At 40.2% G+C, this 12,324-nt stretch overlaps 1 protein-coding gene across 1 annotated transcript; it reads right to left on the reverse strand.

The window, feature by feature from the left end:
- Nucleotides 1-52: 52 nt before the first annotated feature.
- Nucleotides 53-9,401, reverse strand: unc45a (unc-45 myosin chaperone A). The gene is made up of 19 exons (XM_022198193.2): nucleotides 9,232-9,401; nucleotides 8,409-8,601; nucleotides 7,487-7,662; nucleotides 7,298-7,387; nucleotides 7,011-7,178; nucleotides 6,538-6,706; nucleotides 6,228-6,398; nucleotides 5,931-6,102; nucleotides 5,469-5,769; nucleotides 4,575-4,669; nucleotides 4,285-4,426; nucleotides 3,924-4,064; nucleotides 3,639-3,766; nucleotides 3,497-3,563; nucleotides 3,281-3,394; nucleotides 3,078-3,193; nucleotides 2,441-2,558; nucleotides 1,646-1,801; nucleotides 53-924 (listed from the first exon to the last, which is right to left on the reverse strand). Exons 1-19 carry the CDS (start codon nucleotides 9,253-9,255, stop codon nucleotides 637-639), a joined length of 2,829 nt encoding a protein of 942 aa, XP_022053885.1. The 5' UTR covers nucleotides 9,256-9,401; the 3' UTR covers nucleotides 53-636.
- Nucleotides 9,402-12,324: the final 2,923 nt, after the last annotated feature.

Below are 12,324 nucleotides of genomic sequence, written 5' to 3' on the forward strand. Positions count from 1 at the left end.
CAACCAGGAAGTATTGCGCATGCGCTGTTGAGTGAATACAGTACACTACAGCTGAAATGTGCACAAGTTTTACTTTTTTTTCCTGTCCATGTGCTCAGTCAGAATTATAAAAACAACAAACCATACATTTAACACACTGGGAATGTAGTGGAGCATCAATAACAGCAGTGATGACAAACATTAAAACCAAAATCACAAAATAATGTGAATGAAATGTTTTTGCTGGATATTAAGAAATAAAAGGGAAACGTCGTGTGTAAAATTAAAAAGAAAAACGTGGGAATAACAATGAGACAAATAAAATATTTGCACATATCAAGGAATGACCATCTACAATAAAGAATGCATAGATAAGCCTTATTGGTCTCCAAGTGGAATATGCACTTTTGAGAGAAGTACATGAAAATACAGTATAATTAAGACAACTAGAATGTGAAACAGCACCTCATTGGTGACAAAACACTTTGCTGCTTATCATTTAACATCTTTCTTCATTAAATTCCCTCATTGCTTTTCACAGGTTTTTAAGACACGAGAGCATTTCAGGAGTCCATGTAATGTCTTCACTGGTCCAACATAATTATGCTTGTATTCAAACAAGGCCAGAAGGCACATCTACACAATGCTGTGGAGTTTTCAAGGCTCAGTACCTTTGCTTGTTTCCTTTTCTTGACTGCTTTTGATGATGCCATACTCCACAGCTTTATCCAGACAGTTCTGAGCTATCTTGGAGACGGGATCGGATGTTCCTTCTCCTCCCTTCGCCATCACCGACAGAATCTCCAGAGCTTCACTCTCCATGAGCATCTCAGCCAGACTCCTGTCCGCCTGCATCATGTTGTGAACTATGACCACTCCGCGATGATGCAGGTCGGACATTTCACTGAGCAGCAGAGCCTGCACAATCTCTAGCCAGTGCGTCGTCTGAGAAGAAAGAACAGCAGGAGTCATGTAGGGTTGTTGTGGCATTTTAAGATTGAACAAATGATAAAATCAGATGAATAGGATGTGTGAATCAAATTTATGAGCAAACAATGATAAGATTGGAAGACCTAACATGTCAACTGAAGATATGAATACACTAAATAATCCTGTGGAAAACGGCAACCCAACAGAAGCCACTGAAGCCCATCATAGGCGTAGGACAGGAAGTTCATGCCCTCTCTTTGTCTGCACTCGTGAGCTGAGACCTGGGTCACGCTGAGTTAAGCAGAAATAATTCCAACGTAGTACAAATAAAAAACAGAGGAGGTGGTTTAACTTTTGATACGAATACAGCATATACATCCTGATTGGATCTCAAGATGAGTTGTGGCTTTTCAGAAACGAAGAGGTGTGTTTAGGAGAAGGTAAATAAGACGATGTAAGGCTTTGTGTAGTCAGTTAAAATCTTGGGATTTTGCTCACGTTTGTTCTTACAGCCTCTGTATTGAATAAACATTATTCGTATCAGACTTTGAAAACTGCTTGAAGACCTGTTCTTCAGAACTTTTTTGAAGACTCCAACTTTTGATCCAGAGTTGATTTTTGACTAAATGTTTGACAAAGCTGCCTGATCATTACTGGCCCTTAGCAGGCAAACTGAGTCACAACAGAGTAGAGAACATTTAACTTCGTGAGAATATTGCTGGAGTAGTTTTCTTACAGTTCCAGGGATGCGACCGCAGAGCTCTGGCTGCTCGGCGGTCAGCATAGCCAGAGTTCCTGCAGCAGCTTTCCGTAGCCTTTCATCCTCCTCTCCGCAGTAAAGCACAATCAGCTTCAGGCGATCATTCCCTGTGGCCAGGAACAGCTTCTGCACCTGAGGAGGCATCAAACACCCGCTGCTGTTAGTGGAACTTTAATCAGATTTGCATATAAGATTGTACGGTTAATGATATTGTGAAGAAAAAAAATACTCTCATTCCCCTTACTGAGGTATTTCCTTGCAGCTGTTAGCTGAAGGCATCCCATAATATCATGCAGGTTGAATCTGTCAATTACAGTCACCTTCAATCAAGCTGTAGAATCTATAGATCACCTCAGATTATCCCACACCTTTGACCCCTGTTCCTACTTGCTTCTCCCAAACTGAGGCTAGGAGCTCATTCAGGCCCTCTCTGTCCTTAATATAATCATGAGAAAAGCAGATGCTGCAAAGACAACTTGTAGGAAAAACAAGACTTGGTTAAGAGTAGGCATTGTTTAGTCTGATGTTATGGAGTAGACACATTGCCTTTATATTGGGCCATAACCTAAATATGGCATTCCTCCTAAGTAAATATATACCTAAGGTTGAACAGAATCTTCAGAATTGATGCTGCTGACGCTCACATCACTGTGTTGCTCATTGTATCACTTCTCCTGATATCCGTAAACCTCATTCTCAATATAAGCCCTGAGTCTCCCTCCTCATTCATCTCTTGACATCACAGAATTCCCAAACAAATATGTGTCTTACCTCTGTGCTTAAAACCAAATTACACATGCACTCTGTGGCAGAAGCTCGGACCAGTTCGTGCTCCTCAAACATGTAGCCTTCAACTTTTGGTACAGCTTTCTCCTTTATGATCTTTTGTCTGTGAAACAACATAGCCCAACTTAAAAACTATGAAAGTGATGACAACATTTAAACATTTGAGACCTGATAGCAAAAAGATTTAAATCTCCAACTGTGATTTGGTGAAAATACTAAAACAATACAATACAGTTTATGAAGGAGAGTAGAAAGAAAATGTTCCCATTCTGAGGCTTGAAATACTTCAATTTCTGTTAACAACTTGCCCTAAAAAATGTGCGACTTGACCTAGAACAAGCTGTACAAGACGATTACGCTCATTAATTAGGTAAACGACTGACTCCTAATTAATTAAGCCTCAATCAATTGTGCTTGCCCCAGAAGAGCTGGAAATAGTGTTTGTCACAGCATTTTAGTTTTATGGAGGCAAACTATGATCCTGTGTGACAGACAATAAAAATGTATGTCTAAATCCTAACAGTTCATACACTGTTATTATAATACGTATTGTGTGTTCTCTCATTAAAACTGACTGCATTGCACGGGTATTCTGAGGAGAGACTTCCCCCTAGTGGCCAACCTGAGTCTTTCACTGATGCCTGCCAGGTTAGTGAGAGCCATTAGTGCCTCGAAGTTCTGCAGCAGGGTGCACTCAAGACTCAGGAGGCTGACAAGAGGGCGCACCACCTCATAGATCTGTCGATAAAATGTTAAACAAGATTAAACAAGAGAAGCTGTTCATATATTTTAACTGAAGTGGTTTAATACTGCTTGCATTTTTACCCTTTCTCCTGGAAATGCAATCTCAGGGTTAGATGTGATGGTTATTTTTGCCAGCGCCTGTGCAGCTTTGATTTTTCCTACGTCTGTGTTATCGGACGTAAGGGGGATCAGAGCCTGTGGAGGAGAACAGCAAACATAAATCATTTAAACCTCCACGAGCTGGGAGTTCAGAGCAGTGTGCGAGGTAACCAAAGTGAATTTATCACGGTGCTCTACCTTTCCTCCTCCCTGTGCCACCACTGTGCCTCTGTCTTCCTGTCGTTCCACCAAAGCCAAGAACACCCTGCAGTGAAAAATGATATTAAACCGCAAAAGCTACAGAGAGAACAGGCGGTGAAAAAGACTGCAGTTTTCCTACCTGCCGATGCATTCCTTACAAGCCTCGGTGAGGGCAGGGCTCTCCTGTTTGACCATACACACCAATGCAGACACCACACCAGCCTCCAGGAGCTTCAGCAGCCTTTTCTCCACATAAGAACTTGCATCCTGATATTAAAAAAAAAAAAAAAAAAAAGAGAGGCAGATTCAAATGAGAAGCTACTCTTTAAAGAAGAAATCTGAATGCAGTATAATTTCTTCAAGACCTCAAGAAACGGGATGACGAACCGTGCAATATTAAAGATAGTGAGTGTTTCAACAGTACCTTGGGATGCTCCTCAGGCACGTGCTGCTTTGCATATTTGGCCAGCTCCACCATTTGAGGGTCTGGCTTCTCCACATCGTAGCTGTTGGTGCAATTTACCAATGTCGAGCCCACAGCAAAGAGTACAGTCTTATCTTCAGACTGCAGAAACATGCATAAAAATACAACAATGACATCAATGTAACTGAGTCTGATGCCATTTTGTGTTTAGTGTCATGGCTTGGAATTTGAAATCCTGCATAAAAAATAAATACTACCAAAACAACAAAAGATCCTCTCCTGACATCAAATTAGGCTTCATAATCAGCCTGCATTGTCCTTGTGTGTTCAGCATTAAAACAAATACAATGATCAGTTAAACCTTTGCTAGGTCAAACATGGCCAGGAGAGCATTCTTGTCTTCCACTAAGTCTTCCTTCACGTCAGCGTCAAAGGTGAGGTAGGCAAGACCTTCCACAGACCAGCGGCGGGATGTTGGGGGCAGAGATTCATTACACAGCCACCTGACAGAGAAACAGATTAAGTTTGGCTCTTATTTTAAATCCACTAATCCATTCCTTAACTGTTTGTAATCAGGTTACGCAACAATGTAGATCAGGCATCTCTCTTAATTTACTCCCAGGGTCAAGATTCAGCTCAAGCCAAACTTACTTTCTGCATTGTTTGGCGAGCTTCAGCGTCGACCCCTCTGCAAACTGCTTCATGCTGAAATCTGTCCCTCCTGCTGATCCAAGCTTGCACAAACCCTGTGTATTAAACCAAAGAAAATGATAGAGTCAATATAGAATTGTGGGACTTTTTGTAACATAGTTGACAGGTATCATAGTTGACATTTTTGCTGTTTTCAGGTCTAAAATCGACATGGCCCTCTATAACCAAACACACCATGATATTTTCTGACAAAGATTCTTCTAAAATATTATATGTACCATTAAGTAAAATTGAAAGTTATTTATAAAGATATTGTAGTAAACCTGTTGACTACTTTATAATAAATGACTCAGAAAGCCTTGGAGTCTGGCCAGTCTTTTCTTCAGGAGGAAATGACATCATGTGGAGCAGGTCATGTGATCTGGAATTAACACACTTCCTTGAGAGGTGTTTTTGTAATGAGGAACTTAGTTGAAAGTGATTTCTCGGACACAGATACAATTTGGTATTTTCCATATAAAATTTGATATATTGCCAAAAAACAAACATCTGTCATGATCATCTCAACTTAATAAAAAGAACACAATCCAAAAAATGCTTGAATAAGCTCATTTTATTATTGTTTAGCTAATTAGAAGATGTTATTAAATTCAGACGGTTATTCAGTTGACATTTTAGTGACATCCAGTCATTTTTTTAATGAATAAGTGATTGTTTCCATAATACATAATTATGGAATTTGTAAAGATGTGATTATAATGAACATAAAAGTCATTAGTTTTTTATTTTTAATAAAAATATAAGCAAGATATAGTCCCTCAATTATATACAGACCCTGTAGGTTTTATCTGAAGTTAAAAAATTACATTTTCTCAAACCATCTGTAGGACTTACCACTAGGGCTCTCACGCGGATCCTGTCATTCTCACTCTTCTTGTAGAGGTCCTTAAGGAGGGCCACGCCGTTGGCCGTGATGAAAGAAGCTCTCTTGGCTTTGCCTGCAGCGTGGATAAGAGCCTCCACCGCTACTTGCTGGTGAGTTACATCTTCAGAGGCACACAGAGAGATCACTGCATCCATCATTCCTGACATTTCCAGAGTTCTGTTACCCACGTCACTCGGCCCTTGGAGGAGCACTGATACCGTCTGGATGGCTCGCAGCTTGGCGTCTAGTCCAGAACGGCTAAAGTGTTGCCTACCCACAAAAACGTGACATTAGACGAATTAGTCATAGAGTGCAGTTATTGGGCTTCAGGCCTTTGATACTGATATTTCATGCTCACAAGCTATGTCATGACTAAGCAGTTCTATCGAAGGAAATTTTATTGGAAACAAAACTTTTAGTGAAGAACTCACTGAACATATTCTTCACATAGTTTGTTGAAGTTCTCCCTCTCTTTGTCACTCTTCAGGTCATCGTACAGTTTGCTCAATAAGACAGAGCAGCTCATGTGAGTGTTGTCTGTAAGAGGTAGTCCTTCTGAAAGCTCAGGAACAGTCCCAGCCACCTGCAGGATCTTTTTCAGCCCTGCAACAAAACAAACGGTTTATGAATTTCGCTGTAGTGATGTCAGATAAAATTAGGAACCGAATTTCTGAAATCATGAAAAAAAATCAAATATGTGGCAGACACTCTGTTGGTGTGTTTCATACCCTGGTCTGTCACCCATAACGTGAGGGAGTTGTCAGGGTTTTTAAAGGACTTGCGGGGTACTTGTTTGACCAAGAGATTGATGGCGCTGTCTCTGCCGGGCCCCGATACATTAGACGCTGGCAACATTTCCAAGAGGTGGTGTAGCATCGAGCGTAGCTCCTTGGATGGTTCTGCATCACATTCATACAGTAAATTCAAGAGGAAAGCACAGGAAAGAGAGCTGATACACACAAAAGCATTAGATATAGGTTAACTTTCATGAGAGTACCACAGATGTCACATATTAAGATTGTCAGTGTCTCAACTCACCAGGAAGTATAGCTTCGTCTTTTCCTCTGATCTCTTTTTTCATGCCTTCTGTCAGAGCCTCAAACATCACCTGCAGCAGGTGGCAGGCTGCCAAAGACACAGTGGGGGCTCCTGATCCCATTACTGCACACAGCTGCTCCATTCCCAACTCATTCACTATAGCCATAGTCTGGGAATAAAACAGTGGATGTCAGCAATAAAGAGCTGAAAAGCGACTGATTGAAGTGTTGCAAGCATAGTGAATAATGTTCCCTAAAGCTATCATATATCAACATCTGCTGATGAACTGTCAAGCAGACTTCACAATGAATGGAAACAGGAAAGCAAAGAAAATGAAGGAACTTCCCTGTAGATACACTCCACTCCTTGCCGTATCTATGCTTTCTAACAAAGGAAATGCAAGTTTGTGTGCCTGAAAAAATGACTTTAACGACCTTCTAATGAACAACCTTAGAGGAAAACGTCACACTTACTCGAGATTGATGTCCTGTGCACAGCCCAACTAATGTTCTGAGTGCAGAAAGGATAACATCCTCGAGCTTTGACTGAAGAAGCTTCTGAATTAATTTCACTCCATCATTACGGAAGATCTGTTCAGCTCCTGCCTCATCTCGAGATAACACCACTAGATTCTGAGCAGCCTAAAATTGATTAAAGGATTACATTATTTTGGGGCAGTACGGCTTCACTGCGTCAGCAAAATATGTGAGGAAAACTCAAACACATTAAGACAAAATTAAGCCTCCTGAGCCATGCTTACCTTTTGCCGATCCGAGTCTTTAGCAGATGCATCCAAGAGGAGGGAAAACATTTGCTGAACACGAGCATCTGTGGAGTTCAGTTGTGCTGACTAAAGGATTAGGAGAAACACTTTGATTAGAAACAATTTCATCAGTACACAGTTCCAAATGTGAGACAGTCTCCCATGATGTTATCAAAGTCACATCACCTTTTGCTGGATCTCTCCTCCTAGCTGTCTGAGCAGGTCCTGAAATGCTTTGTTTTTGGGCTCCAGCTGGGCACACCTCTGAGCATCCAGAAACGCCTGGTCCAGCCGACCGAGTTTCTGAAAAGCCTGTGCCCTCCGAAATCTGGCTTTCACGTCACCCGGGTCAGTATCGAGGGCTGACAGACGAGAAAGTAATAACATTCACCATAACTGTGTACGTGAAATCCAGTTTAATAGACAGTTTATGCAACAATATCCACAGCAGTGCCTGTTAACTCATCATAACATACTAATTATGAAAGGTTTCTTCTAGGGGCAGACTGATATCAAGCTTTATTTTTGTATTATTGGCACCTCTATTGTTTTCAAAACCAATTCTTGATTTAAAAAAAATTACAATGTGGTACTTAGGTTTTGATGCAGCCTCCTATTTCTATCTGTAGTCATCATTCTGTCCATTAATAATCTGTCTGATAATGTGCTATCGGTGAAAACTAATCAACACTGAAGGATGAATATGAAAAAGTTCCCTTATCAATAAACATATGGGAATAATAAATAACTACAGGCGTATCTTTAAAGCTTTGCCCTGAAATTTTTGCTATAGGTCTTGATTTTTCATTTTTACCTATTGATAATTGTAAAAAGTTGCTTCATTTTTACTTTCTTGGTTTGTGGCATTTCAGAGCAACTCAGCTAATTTAGTAATCCATTTCAGTGGAACACCTATCCCTTTGTTTGTCCAAACGTTAAGTCAAAGTGATATTATCTGGAAGGACAGACTGCAAATCAGGTGGAAGTAGGCTTAATTGAATGCTGAGGTGCACTGAATTTAACGTGAGGTTACCTATGTACTATCATAGAAAAATGGACCTTACTCAGAGAGCTTGTTGATTCTACAATATATAGAGAATTGTCCAACCTTTAGAGGCATCATTCTCTGCCTTGCTGTAGTCCTCCAGTTTCAGGTAGCAGGCAGAGCGGTTGCGGTACAGGACAGCACTTTCTGCCTGGCTGTCACTCAGCTTTATTGCTTTGGTGTAACAGCAAGCAGCACCCTGCATGTCTCCTGCCTTGAAAAGGGTGTTCCCCTCCTCCTTCAGGGCTGCAGGGTCCTTGATTTAGGAGAAAATGTAAGAAACAGTATCCTAGTGTCATGCCAAAGAGTGATCGTGGGCACAGCAAAAGTGTATTTGCTTTTTGGAACCGAATAATTCTAACAGTTTAAGTGTAATCCTGCATGGCATATAGGGTGAAAACAGGCAGTACTGTTTTTAGTGTTCAGGCTGTGTGTGTTTGGTAGGTGTAATATGCTTGTTAAGACTATGATGAACATGATTTGAAGATAGGGTTTGGATATAAATGTAAATATAAATGTAAATATAAATTATTTTGCAATTATCCTGTGGACTTCAATCATTAAAGTATACCCTTGATGAATGGAATAATGTCATTCTGATACAGTGACAACCTTACAGTCACAATTTAAGGGCTGCAATGGTTCTGGCAAGTGGAAAACTGCATTACGTGAGTTCAAGTGGTCTCTTAAAGCTATTTTAACCAGTAAAAAACATATAGATGAATTACAGCGCACAGAGCAGTTAAAATAATACAGACATTAGGATAACTGTTTCCACGGAGGGCAGGACGATCACTTTATGGCTCAGCTCCGAGGGGACGGAAAAGCTTAGAGCATGAAATCTGCTAAGCTAACCATGTGAAGCCGCTGACGATTGCTCCCTTACCTTTCCTTTTTCATTGCCACTCATCCTCAAGGTGATGCACAAAGCACAGCAGCACTTATTATGGCGAATATGTAGTTAAATGTCCACTCTACGAGCTCACAAACGCCGCTAACTTCAGTCAAACATGTTACACCTTGCTGTAAACTTCCGGGTTTCCGGAGCACGTTGATGACGTACAAACCCCGCCCCTACCCACACGCTCCATTACCTTAAAAGGAAGAGAGCAGCCAAAGCATCTCTTTCTGCAGCTCTGCTTTATTTGGTTAGATTTCCATTCCTTTCTCCAGTCCACACAGACACACAGTTATATCTTATGTAATGAAAGAGGAAAGATCCAGAAAGCCAACAACCTTTATTTTTATTTTATGCAGCTGTAGAAATTTTTAAAATTTATTTCACAGTTGTTGGTGCTCTAAATGCTTTGTGACAGATGGTTTAATCTGAGCAATCACTTTCTAATTAAGTACAGTTTACAAAGAATTTACATGGAGTAAGAAAAACATTTGGGCTGCCAGGCTGTGGAAAACTGCTTTTGCTGTTTGCACTGTTAACCTCTTGTGGCTACATCGAATAACAGCCTCTTGATTAACGACTTATCAAAAGTTACAGCTGACAAGAACAACTTTTGGATAGATCTATGAATTCTCAACTGCTTTTTTTCAGCCTCTCCTTCCCACTTACAGCAGCTCGAGCACACCAGCTCACCCACAACTCTGCTCCAACATTGTGAAATTGGTTGTAAAATTGGAGTAATTCAGCCATACACGTTTAGATCAGAAACTGATTCTGAAGAGGGAAGGATGATACGGAAAGCCTCACCCATACCTTGACAGGATTGGCTAAAGGGGAAAAAACTAATATACTGGAGTAAAAAACAACAACACTATATTTCCTTTTGAACTGCAACACAGTAAAATATAAGGTAACACAAACTGAAAACACACAAATAAACTGTTAAAGTAAATTTACAGGTGGGTGGATTCTTTTTATTATTAGTACCAACACTTTTCTCTCTGTGGGACAAAAGTAAAAGTCATATATTGTGTTCTGAATCTTGGCATGTACCTCAGTATCCATCAGATCACAAATAATTAACTTATTGTGTAATATAACCAGCTTCACTGCTTGCAGTGCAACATCACAGATGAAGCTCACTGAAAGACGTTATGGTATTTCCTGGATCAGTCCCCTGGGAGCTCTCGTTTACCTGGACAGGCCACCACTATTGTTGTGTGTCCTCTGTTGCTGTGGAGACAAGGTGATTCCCTTTAGGGCTTGTGGTCAGGTACACCTGTTGAGACTCTCATATTACCATAGCCGCTTTGTCAATTTAGAAGTATATCCAGCATGAACAATTGGTATACACCTCCTTAGGGCTGGGCTTGCTGTAAGACCACATACATAACAGATCCGCAGGAGATCCACGGGCTCAGTGACAACACCAGGGAGCCAAACACAAGAGCCTGAAGCTGACATCAAACTCAAAAGCAGCTGTGCAAACATTTATTCCTTATCACCACTTTGTTTTGGGAGAGATTATGCTGTCAGAGCAGGATTCTGTCATTACTGGTGTAGTTTACTGAAACACAATCTAATTTTAAGTCTGGAAAACAACACTCTCACGCACTTTAATCACCACACTGTGAATGTTTTTGTAGCGCTCATGAAAAGTTATTAGTCTCTTGTGATTGGAGTAAAACCAAAACAGTGCCATCTGTTCCTGTCATGTTGCACACAGTCAGCTAATTAATTATTGAAGTGTCAGATAATCACCTGTTCTCATAAACACACAAAGAGTTCCTGAATGAACCATCAAAAAACAATAATGAGACTCACCTGCAAAGCACCATTACATTTTCCACACAGAGCTTTTCAGGTGGTGTTTGTTTGCATACTGGTTTTCAGCAGCAGTTAAACTGGCCTCTCTGGTTACAGGCTCGGACAAAGAGGTTGTTACTCCAGGGGTCACAGTAGCCCCTTTTCAGAGGCATTATGATATAAAAGTACCACGTACTCCTGAGTTTTGGAGCTGTATATTTCTTATAACAAGCAGTCAGAATGGAAAAATAAATTAGCTTGAGAGATCATTGACTGAAAAACATTTTCATCTACATCGCTATGTTTGTTTTTAGTCATCCCTTAATCGCAGCGTGTCATTTATATGTGCAAATTACAGCATATCATTTGTATGCTCAAAAGCTGCCTCTGCCACAGTCCACCAAATAAACAAGAGGTGAGAAGTGGACATTAATTTACTGGAGTTCTCAGTCTGTCACACACTTCAAATATGAAAGCATTAGAAAGAAAGGTCTTTTTTCCAGAGGCATTTACTTTCCTATTCATCACTTAGAGTCGTGCGCTGGGAAAAGTTCAAACATGTAAACAGAGCAGTTTTTGGGGTTGCTTAATTTCAAATCAAGCAATACTCTGTGACTGTGATTGCTTTGAGCCAACAAAAAACAACTCTAATTTCTGTACTTTGGACTCTGGTGTGTCAGAGCAGATAGTCAAGCACGGTGCTGTTGAGACCTTCCATCACATGTCCACCCACACGAGTGGACCGCCATGTGATTCTTCTTGCTCATAGACGGATAATTTTGCACTGGGCGGCCACCCACGTACAATATTTTGATCAGTAATGTAAGTTTGCAATGTTTCTTTCCAGAATATTTTGCTACCAGATATTGCTGTAAATGATTTATAGAGATTACTTTGCAGAATCTTTTGAAATAACACATACATTCATTATATTCTACTGAGTTGACTGTGTTGTTCTAGACATTACAATAATGAATTTAGAAGCATTGTTGTGGATTATAGGGTCAGGTTATACGGAGCACAGTAGGTTACGAAATGGTTTAAAATTGTTGACCCCGAGTCTGAAAGTTTTATTGAATTTTCCCCTTTTCGGTCCTGTAGGATTCTTATTAATTTCTCCAAATCCTATAAGACAGTAATATCCACTTAATGGGAACCTATTCAAATTCTGAAAGAGAAGTCCTATTGATGGTGCATTTTCTGAAAATCCTGTCGAAAATATACATTATTTAAAAACTGGATCTTAAAGTACATTACTATTAAAATTATTAGAAG

Source organism: Acanthochromis polyacanthus, chromosome 8, assembly GCF_021347895.1.
Source record: "Acanthochromis polyacanthus isolate Apoly-LR-REF ecotype Palm Island chromosome 8, KAUST_Apoly_ChrSc, whole genome shotgun sequence".
Taxonomy (NCBI): domain Eukaryota; kingdom Metazoa; phylum Chordata; class Actinopteri; family Pomacentridae; genus Acanthochromis; species Acanthochromis polyacanthus.